The 10,707-nt window shown below is 42.2% G+C and overlaps 1 protein-coding gene across 1 annotated transcript in view; it reads right to left on the reverse strand.

Annotated features, from left to right (window-relative positions):
• The window catches only part of ptprq (protein tyrosine phosphatase receptor type Q), a 39,831-nt gene extending 29,869 nt beyond the window's left edge, over positions 1-9,962 (reverse strand). Inside the window, exons 1-18 of the mRNA XM_053427368.1 lie at positions 9,918-9,962; positions 9,416-9,541; positions 9,187-9,331; positions 8,810-9,097; positions 8,512-8,729; positions 7,344-7,524; positions 6,773-7,123; positions 6,370-6,681; positions 5,339-5,614; positions 4,947-5,246; positions 4,135-4,265; positions 3,766-3,895; positions 3,496-3,649; positions 3,235-3,341; positions 2,349-2,446; positions 1,748-1,916; positions 1,321-1,581; positions 100-260 (exon numbers count right to left, since the gene is read on the reverse strand). Coding sequence (XP_053283343.1) covers positions 100-260; positions 1,321-1,581; positions 1,748-1,916; positions 2,349-2,446; positions 3,235-3,341; positions 3,496-3,649; positions 3,766-3,895; positions 4,135-4,265; positions 4,947-5,246; positions 5,339-5,614; positions 6,370-6,681; positions 6,773-7,123; positions 7,344-7,524; positions 8,512-8,729; positions 8,810-9,097; positions 9,187-9,331; positions 9,416-9,541; positions 9,918-9,962 — 3,453 coding nt within the window. The remainder of the gene's footprint in view (positions 1-99; positions 261-1,320; positions 1,582-1,747; positions 1,917-2,348; positions 2,447-3,234; positions 3,342-3,495; positions 3,650-3,765; positions 3,896-4,134; positions 4,266-4,946; positions 5,247-5,338; positions 5,615-6,369; positions 6,682-6,772; positions 7,124-7,343; positions 7,525-8,511; positions 8,730-8,809; positions 9,098-9,186; positions 9,332-9,415; positions 9,542-9,917) is intronic.
• Positions 9,963-10,707: the final 745 nt, after the last annotated feature.

Here is a 10,707-nt window from a genome sequence, read left to right on the forward strand (position 1 = left end):
TCCTGACAACACGGCATTGGTGTTATTCAGCTGGAACTGTTGTATCATGTTATCCACTGGGTTGAGAAAGGCCCTTGTTAGTGTGCTGTGTAAAAGTACCTGAATGTACCCATCATGCCCAGGGTGCACTGTGACTTTTCCCTGGATAGGATGCAGGCTCACTAGGTAATGATCCACACATCCCACCGCCGGCTCCCAGCGCAGAGAGAACGCTCGTGCAGACACGTTGAAAACACGCACTCCTCGTACACGGGCTGGAACTTATGAAGCAGAGGGAGAGGGAGAGAACGAGTCAGAGCGTCAGAGAGAGTGTTCAGGATGTGTGATGATAATAACAATAATAATATTACTACATTAACACATTGTTACATTAACACCCATAACAGTACATATTGCCCATCCACATTTCTCTCCTGTTTTGCATTTTGCATTTTACTTTTTATTTAACTTTTTATATCTTATATATATTTTTGTTTCGTTATTTTCTCTTATGTGAAGTACTCATTGTGTTTTTATGTTTTATGTTCATTGTATGCACCTATATACCAAAGAAAATTCCAGGTAGGTGTAAACCTACTTGGCAATAAATACTTTCTGATTCTGATTCTACTCATTATAATAATAATAATAATAATAATAATAATTATAATAATAATAACACATTGTTACATTAACACCCATAACAGTACATATTGCACATCCACATTTCTCTCCTGTTTTGAATTTTGCATTTTACTTTTTATTAACTTTTTATATCTTATACATATTTTTGTTTTGTTTTATATATAGTTATTATTATTTTATTTTTATTTTATTTTCTCTTATGTGAAGTACTCATTGTGTTTTTATGTTTTATGTTCATTGTATGCACCTATATACCAAAGAAAATTCCAGGTAGGTGTAAACCTACTTGGCAATAAATACTTTCTGATTCTGATACTACTCATTATAATAATAATAATAATTATAATAATAATAATAACACATTGTTACATTAACACCCATAACAGTACATATTGCACATCCACATTTCTCTCCTGTTTTGCATTTTGCATTTTACTTTGTATTAACTTTTTATATCTTATATATATTTTTGTTTTGTTTTATATATAGTTATTATTATTTTATTTTTATTTTATTTTCTCTTATGTGAAGTACTCATTGTGTTTTTATGTTTTATGTTCATTGTATGCACCTATATACCAAAGAAAATTCCAGGTAGTTGTAAACCTACTTGGCAATAAATACTTTCTGATTCTGATTCTACTCATTATAATAATAATAATAATAATTATAATAATAATAATGTGCATCGTCTACCTGTGGTAACGGTCAGGTGGGCGGGGCTCCCTGCTGTCACTCCTCTCACTCTCTCGGCGCTCACGTTGTAGCTGCAGCCATCCAGCAGCCCCGTAACCAGGGCAACCTGCTGCTGCCTGGGCACGGTGAGCGTGCGTGTGTCCGACGTGCCGGACACCGTGACTCGGTGAAAGTCGAACCGCCCGACTGCACTGTCCCAGCTCACTGACACGGAGGAAGAGTTCACGTAGCCCAGGTAGAGGCTGCACAGCCCTGCAGGGCCTGGAAAACAATGACTTGCAATTTTTACAACTGCAGTTTTCATAATTTAGAGGGCAATTTAATTATTTTCTCATATGTGTTATGAGAGCATTATCCTCCCACTGAAACAGTTTGTTATATTCTTACAGGTCAGAGTGGTAACTACATGTGTTTGTGCGTCTCTCACGTGTGCTGAACTCTCTGTGGACCGGCTGACTGGTGTCGGAGCCCAACACACTCTGAATGTTCACACCGTAGTCTGACCCTGGGATCAACCCCCTGATCTCATAACTGGTGCCCGGGAGAAGCACATCAATCCACGATGTCTCCTCCGTGGACAGCAGGCCAAAGCCAAGCTGAGAAAAAGACAAATCAATTCACATTTTTCAGCTACTTACGGCGATAACATGTTTTTTATCGAGCAACCCTGTGAGTGTACAAGTGTGGAACTTATTTCGGTTAGTGAGTGTGTTTTGCATCGTGTGGATAAGCAGGGATGTGCTCTGTCATTCCTCCTGGCCATGGCTCGACGGAGGCCATACATCTTTAAAGAAGCCGAAACTCAATCTGGTGTGCGCCGAGTCCAACCCCGGTTGCCAAGTAACCAGCAGGTGAGTGCGGAACCTGAGGAAAGTGGCCTTAACCGTCCTGGAAAGACTTTAACATTTGGAGTAATGGATGTCTTGAGGCAAACGACTTAAGACGCACATTGTTACACACACACTTGTCTAACAGTTGATAGGGTGTAAACTTCAGTGATGCTTGTCTCTACCTCTGCACAGTCTTACCTTGTACTCCTGCACCTGACCAGGCGGGGGTCTCCAGGTGACAAACGCTGATGTCACTATGTGCGCTGACAGAGCCACTTCCTGCGGCACCTCAGGGACTTGAGACAAGGTCGTGACATTATATACAGACACATTATAGTCAGAGTTTTACATTCTTTTTTATAAACAGCAGGGGTTGATACTGGCACTAAACGAGTCCTGAGGTTTAAACATACTTTCTTGTTTTACTATATAAAAGTATAATCATGGCAGTTTTGTTATAATAACCTCGACTAAGGACAAATGCCCACAGAGCTTGGTGGAAGGATGTGGTATGGGTCAAACTCTATTATGTTCTTTTTTGAGTCAAACTTTTGGTTTGGATCCAAATCAGGAGGCGAATTCATTCATTTTTTATCACTTATTTATAACTCTGCAGTCTTTTGACATTTCACTCATTTTTGGGGGAATAATTCATGGATCTTGATGAAATCAAATCTGGTACATTTAGGGAACGAAGTGTTTGTGCAATTTGGTGCAGATTGGATTTCAGGGTATGGTTGTGCCGTGGGGGAAGGTATAAACTCTACTGAGTGCTTCTCTAGTCTTATTCTGACACATGTTGTTAGAGACATGAAGTTAAAACAAAATACAGATATTCAAATCCTCAAACTAACTATAGATAATACTATTATAAATCATATCCTGTCTCCCATTGTTTACCTTCACTTTTGTGAGTGCATGTGTGTTTTCTTAATGAATAATATATTCTTAATCTACTAACTGATACATTTCTGCTCTGCTCTCCCTATTTATTTCCTTCTTCATTAATTCTATAATCCCAAACCATGCAAATGTGGACACATACACACCCAAAGCATTCTGTGTCTTGAACTCTTAAACTTACAAGTATTGATGTTTATAGAAGCCGGTTTACTTTTCCTTTCCCTGCTGGTACAAATCACGTCAATTGTGTATTGGCTTCCAGGAGCAAGGCCTGTAAAGCTGTATAATCTATTAACACACATAGAACAACAGTCAATTATTTTCAATTATCAAAGTCCCTTGTTGTCTTTGTCGTAAAAGAAAAGTTTGGATCAGCTGAATAAATTTCCAGTCTGATAAAAATATAGAAATGTGCGTGTTGGCTGACATGAGTTAGACTGACCTGAGCGCCACATCAGAAATGATCAGCTCTTGACGGGATGTGGTGTTTTTGATTGACAGGATGAGTGCGCTCATCTCTCCCCTCCCCGGACTCCAGCTGATGCAAATGGATGATGTGGTTTTATTGACAAGAGACAGCTCCACTGGGCTGGGAGCTACAGGCACATACAGAAAACAAGACTTGTGTAAAAGACGCCTGAGCAGCGTGTTTACATGTGTGTGCATGTGTGTGTGTGTGTGTGTGTGTGTGTGGTTGTGCGTGGACCTTTACCTGCTGTGATGTTGATGGTGACAGGGGAGCTGTCAGTGAAGGACTCCTTCTCCGTCCGTACTGTAAAGTGATAAAGTCTGCCCGGAGTTAGACTGGAGAACACTGTGCTCTGGTTGAACACCTTCTGCACCTGTAGTAATAGGAGCTTTATCATAATGTGTACAGTAACAGTATTAAACAGAGGAGAAGTTACACAGAAACATGTTGACAACAGGTCACCACAAAAATTTAATTCGATTAGAATCCTCTCATTTAATTATCTATCCAGACTTTTGCAGAATCTCAGAAATCAGCTTCAGATTTCAAACTCTTCCTAACCATGAAAAGTCTGGGTGTTAAGATTCAAAATGCTTTCTAAAAGTTGTTTACCTTGAGTGGACGGTCACAGTTCAGGCAGACGACCTCGAAGCTGAGAGCTCGTCCACGTGCGGGATCCCAAAGCAGCTCAATGGATGAGACTGTCACCAGGCCCTCCCTCACTCTGCTGGGGGGGACCAGACCTAGAATCACCACAATGCACTCAGAAATTATTCCTCTAACAAACTGAGAACATTCATTATCCCCCCCAAAAAATGGGTATAATGTTATTATGCCTAATTAATCACAGAATCATCACAGTAATCATAATATTAATTAGTTAATGAGTGTTTTAGAATTAAGGCAAAACGTTAAAATAAATTAGACATAAAACAAGGAAACCACATATGAGACTTTATACATTTGTTTTAAATTCTGTATAAAGATGACATTTATTCTTTTATGTGATTTTAATTTAGGCAAATAACCCAGAATAAAAGTCAGCCATCCTCTGACAACATTTTACATCCATGTCTGTCCAGACTTTACTGTATTGACTGTGTTTTGTAATAATAAGCATAATCCTTCTTATTTCAATTTATGACAATACAATGACCTTTGACCTTTGACCAACAAATTATAATCAGATCATCATCAGTTATGTTCATCCCAGATGTTCCCTCACAGCATCCCTAACAAACCACACTCACTGGCAGAAGGTCACAGTGACCTTAACATGTTACATTTAACCACCAATATCACTTCATCTTGGTCACGGTAGTAGTGAGTTATCAAGAGTGAGACAGTCTGACGTACGGACTACAGGAAAGATGATATAAAAAAAAAAAAAATTGTACGAACTAGAAGTAACAGAGACAACTCACTGGTTCTAAAGGGACGGGTGTAGCACGGAGGTCCCGTCTGCTCCCGGCTGGTGCTGAGAACCCGCAGCTGGTACTCAGCTCCTGGACTGAGGTTCCTGAGTGTCACAGTGTGAACGCCAGCAGGGAGAGAGTACCAGTCGCAGGAATACCCACACGATCCCTCACACACAGTGTCACAAACTCCCAGACACACACACACTTTCACCCCATCTATCAGACCCAGCTGTGGATGCTGAATGTACAGCTGTGCAGAGGTTGAGCCGACTGACAGAGGCACCGTGACCGGAACAGGTAACGGATCTGCACATTAAGAGGGAGGCAGAGTTTACTAAATGACTAGAGAGGTTAAAACACATTCATATTGTCGAAGGCTGAATTCTTGTTTCTCTTACCTGTGGTGTGAGTGATGCTTGTCTTCTTGCTCCTGTCTTTTCCAATCACCGCAATGATTCCTACTTCATAAGTCTGACCTGGAGTAAATGGGCCCAGATCAACACAGTTTCCACCAGGACTGGATTGGTTTATCCACTGTGAAGAAGCACTGGGGCTACTGAGTGGGTGGGCTGTGATGTAATAAGCATCCGGTGGGTCGCCATGTGGACGGGTCCAGCAGACTGTCAGATTTACACTGGAACTCAACACCACCAGGCCACTAGGGGCCCTCACCGCTGAGAAGCACAACAGCAGAAGGTTAAGTTTTCAACTGACATTCAAACAGCATCTGCAAAGTTAATCATTGATTTGACTTCTTACAGTTACGAATCAAATTTCTTCAAATTCACAGATTACGATTTTCCTTTTCCTGCTCCTATTTTGTTCATGGAATGTGTATGAGTGAATTGTTTTCTTCTGTAAAAGTCATCTTTGGAATTACACTGAATGAACAAAATGAATGAAATCAACTCAACAGCAAAAGGCCCTTCAGATGTCAAACTATACCTTTCTAGTTTTTTCAAGAGATAAAAACAAATCGTATAAATAGTATTGCCCAGAGTCGGGGTTCTGATGTTGTGGTTCAAGGTCAAACTGCCATGACGAATTTGAAAAGAAGAGTCATCATTTAAATGGGTTGTATTTATATCAAGCTTTTTCTAGTTTTAATACCATTCAAGTACTTTACACTACAGGTCCCATTCATCCATTTATACAGCACTTACAGCACAGTCACACTCAGTGGGGATCGAACCACCAACCCTCTGGTGAGTGGATGACCCGCTCACCCTCCTGATCCACAGAAAAGGGCGTGTTACAGGGCCGGGTCTAGACAGGCATGTATGAGGGGGCAGCCACAAATCTTGAGGGGGCATTGTGCCTAACCCTAACCCTAACCCTATTTAGTTTGAGGGGGCACAACATTTATTTGAGGGGGCCAGGCCCCCTCTTGCCCCTGCCTAGACCCGGCCCTGCCGTGTTACATGCTTACCGGTCTGTCCAGTCACAGGCGTCTGTCCACAGCTCTCGATCCCGTGCTGCGTGACCGCGTAAACTTCAACCATGTACTTCCTGTGAGTCTCCAGCCCTCCAATCACAGCCTTGCACGACTGCAACCCACCAGTCTCTGATGAGCAGGAGATGTTGCTCATTCCAACTAACCTCTCGTGTCTCGAGGACATGTCCTCATAGTGAACAACAAATGTCCCTCCAGCAAGGTGCTGCACATCTGGCAGCATCCAGTGGACACTCATCTGACTGACTGTTATAAAACCCACAGTGATGTTCTGTGGAGGAAGCGGCCCTGTAAGAAAGAGAGGTTGCAGTTGAAATTACATTTGTGAGCAGATAACACAGCTTTTTGTGTTGCTCTTGTTGTGTGTCTGCAGACTCACTGGTGTACGCAGTCTGTGTCTGTCCCAAGCTCCAGCTGGATCCTGCAGGGTGAGAGGCTCTAAGGGTGAAAGAGTAGACGCTCCCTGGAGACAAACCTGCCACGGTTACCCCTCTGGATGACAGGGAGATGGGGACTTTGACCATTTTTTGTGTTTTGTCCTCTGAGGTTCTGCTTCTACTTTCTTCACCTTGCCCCAACTCTTCATTTGCCTCCTTCTGGTACTGGAGGAATATCTCAAAGGATGAATGATCAAGTGAGCTCAGGGGGGAAAAGTCACTCCAGCGAAGCTCCACCTGATGCTCCGTCACCTGAATCAGGTCAAAGGAGAAGGAGGAAGGGACTTGAGGGGCTGAGGAGAAAATAAGGGAAGGAAACAAATTACATAGAGCAAGTTGAATTATCCATTAGTTATTTATCCTGAGATTGAGCGATCATGGATTCAGTATGGTGACAATTTAAAATGAGAAAGTTGGGAGTATAGATCATTTCAAAATGATATTTTTTCCAGGACCACTGTTCATAATTGTGACATTAAGTGATTCCTTTGTGAAGATGTGAAGTTAACTTACCCTGGTACTGACAGATGAAGGGTAAATTGATGTCACAGAAGAATGGAGTGAGGAAGTATCCTGGTCCTGTGGCATTCCTCTGGAGGGCGTAACAGTCCGTCTGATTGGCCGGCAGTAACGTCATCATCGTGTCGGTCAGGTTGTATGACGAGCCGTCAGTCCAGAGCGGTCGGCCCTCTTCCTGTGAGGCGACACACCAGAGAGATTATGTCTTGCTTACACACACATTCCTGACTGTCACAAACAAACCTCCTCTGCCAGGAGCTACTGCGTCCAACACACTTTCTCAGTTTTCAAAGTAAACAAATTTTGATGGTTTGCACAATATTACTTAGGCATTGGTTAAAATCAAGTTTAAAAACTATCATCGTCTTTCATTCTGTGACATAGGACATGTACCACAATCATTTTATTCAACCACAAAATGTTTTTACCTTTTTTATACCTCATTTGTTATTAACATGCACAAGATATTCATACCTATTTTGGCTATTTTCTTAAAACATAGCATATTCTTAATTCTATATATTATCATATCCAGTGTATAGGTTCCTTTACATTAATTTTGGTCTCAGTCATACACCAGATACCCATTTACTGGGGTATTCAAATATGTTCAACATTTCCTGTAGGAATTATGTGAACACTTTTAATAATTAACAATTATTTTCAAAGCTACTGCCATGCAGTTCACTTTCCAAATAGCCCCGCATATCAAACAGAATCAAATTCTGTTTGAGCTTCAGGGAGGCTGGTGGTTGAGCAGGTCGTCCACAAACCAAAAGGGTTGGTAGTTCGACTGGCTCCTCTAGTCTGGATGCTGAAGTGTCCTTGGATAAAATTGGCACTAAAATGCTATGTGCTTTGAGTGGTTGATGTGGGAAACGTTATATAAATACATCCTATTTACCATTTAATTTCTACTCAGTGAAATATAATGGACTAAAATAATCTTAAAATCACTAAATGCTTATTTATTCATTATTGTGAATATGGGCTATACAAATAAAATTTGATTGATTGATTGATTGACTGTGGAAAAGTATAAACTGTTAATTGTCAATAAAACAAATTGGAAAATTCTCAAATCTGTATCAGAGTAAATATTATGACCATAACTGATATAATATCCAGTGCCTCTGTGCCTATGTATAAGAAATAAAGTCACCTGCTGGTCACTGAGTCCAGTCCAGAGGAGCAGCAGGTTGTTGTGGCTCAGCAGGTGAGTAGATACAAAAGTAAAATCATCGAGACTCTTGAGATAAGCCAGGTTACTTCCAGCTGCCAGATGTTTACAGCTGTTCAGGGCATCGCTCCATGTCAAAGCTCTTCTTCTCACAGTGTAGCAGCTCCGTCCACTGGCCAGCCACCCGGGGGGGCACTGGGCTGCAGACAGATAATGATCATCGACTTACACCAAACAGCCTGCACTCAGTTTTTAGGTTGATGATGATTTTGCACCGTACCTGTTTCCACGCCAAAGCCGAGGCTCTGCTTCAAGATCACATTGAGTTGTCCGAGCGATGTGGTCACCACAACTCTGACCTTGAAGCGTGTACCAGGCCGGAGACCTGTCACCACGTACTGGGACTTTTCTACTTCGGACGGTCTCACTTTAAATGTGTCTGGGACAGATTGTGTGTGAGTGTTGTATAGACTCAGGGTGGAGAGGTTTTGCTGTCTGTGGAGTTTCCATGTCAGGAGAGCGGAGGTCGTTGTGGTGTGAACACGAAAGGAAGCCAGGGACACTGGAACTGGGGTAGAGAAAAGAAGACGGATCCTTAATCAACATCAAAACTTCATTCATCGTGGTTCCTGGTGCACGTCGAGTTCACACACTCACTTAGGTGAAAGGTCTTTGCCTCGAGTGTGGTGTCATTCCTGCCAGAGCTCAGTGTGATGTTATATCCTCTTCGGTCCTCAACCAGTAGAAGGGACGTCTTGCAACCAGGAGAACATGCTGATGGATCAATGGGCTTCACATACACCTGCAGAGAGAATTCCTCAAGCTAAACTCAAGCTTTATAGAAAGACAAATCTCTGCCATAATCTAGCTTTGCGCTTGTTCTTACCAGATGGTTACTTGCAGTCCTGCAGGTGACTGTGTAAGAGTCTGGATCTTGATTGAAAGAGAAAGACTGAAACTCAACTTCAACCTCAACAGGATTTGAATGTTGTTCACAGGTCAGCAAAGCCACCTGAAGAACAGAGGGATGAAGAATTCATTTATTTGCTTAGAATAGTGGGTCAAAATGCTTATATGTTCAATTCAAATGAATTCAAATTGATTTATTGTGCAATTCTTGCAGTTCAAGGTGAGCAGGAGCGAGCAGAAAGTTCACAGGAAATGAATCCACACACAAATAAATGAGTAAATACTGACAAATCTATTAAAGACCTGATTAGCTGCCCTATCTCAAAGGATGTTTTGGGTCATTGATAATGTCAAATCCCTTTTTAAGAACCAAGCTGTGTAATGGTTTAATGCTCCTGGTCCTGGAAAGATACTGAAGCATCAAAGAAAGAGATAAATCTGCTTCACAACGATTTCATCAGTGGAGGCCTCAATCTTACCTGACACAGACTTGCAATCAGCCACAGCCGCTCTGTTCCACCCATTGGAAATGTCACTCCATCTCAGCCGGGGCACATGTCTTCAGTCCCTGATCCACATGGACACACAACCACCTCTGCCTGCGCCTTCAGCCCCTGGTGGTTTCATGCGTAAACCAGAGGCAGCTGTGCGTAAACATCGGCTGCGGAAATTCCCAAAAACTATTTGTGTCGGTGACGCACAGCAAAGCGTAAAAAAAAAAAAAAAAGTGACCAGTGTAAAACTATTAGAAAATGTTCTCTCAGACTTTCAAGGGTTTGAAAGCAAGAGGCACACGCCCATCTGTCTTAAATCATGATGAAATATTTGTTTTAGTTTGACGCAAAGCTTGGACTTTGAATTTAGCGCGCACTCAGTCTGCTCTCAATGGCTCTCTATCCTTAGAAGCAACGACTTTTTAAGAGGAGCGACACCTCCTGTGTGAATGGGAGGAGAGAGAGAGAGAGAGAGAGAGAGAGAGAGAGAGAGAGAGAGATTGTGTATGTATGTGTATGTGTGTATGAGTTCAACCCAACTTGTTTTGCCTCTTTGTTGGAATAAGTGCAGCTCTCCATGGTAACCACGGGCACATGGCCAGAGCCGGGCTCCTGAGGAGACGAGAGGTGGGGAGGCTGGAGAAGTGGGATGTGGTGGGGGGGCATACTGAGGGGAAAAGGGGAGAGCGATGTGGTGCTGAGGTTTTACGGGGAATTGAGATGTGCCCCAGCAGAAAGTCAGTCAGTCAGCTGCTGCAGTCACAGCAGACACATG

The sequence above is a fragment of the Pleuronectes platessa genome, chromosome 7 (genome assembly GCF_947347685.1).
Source record: "Pleuronectes platessa chromosome 7, fPlePla1.1, whole genome shotgun sequence".
Taxonomy (NCBI): Eukaryota; Metazoa; Chordata; class Actinopteri; order Pleuronectiformes; family Pleuronectidae; genus Pleuronectes; species Pleuronectes platessa.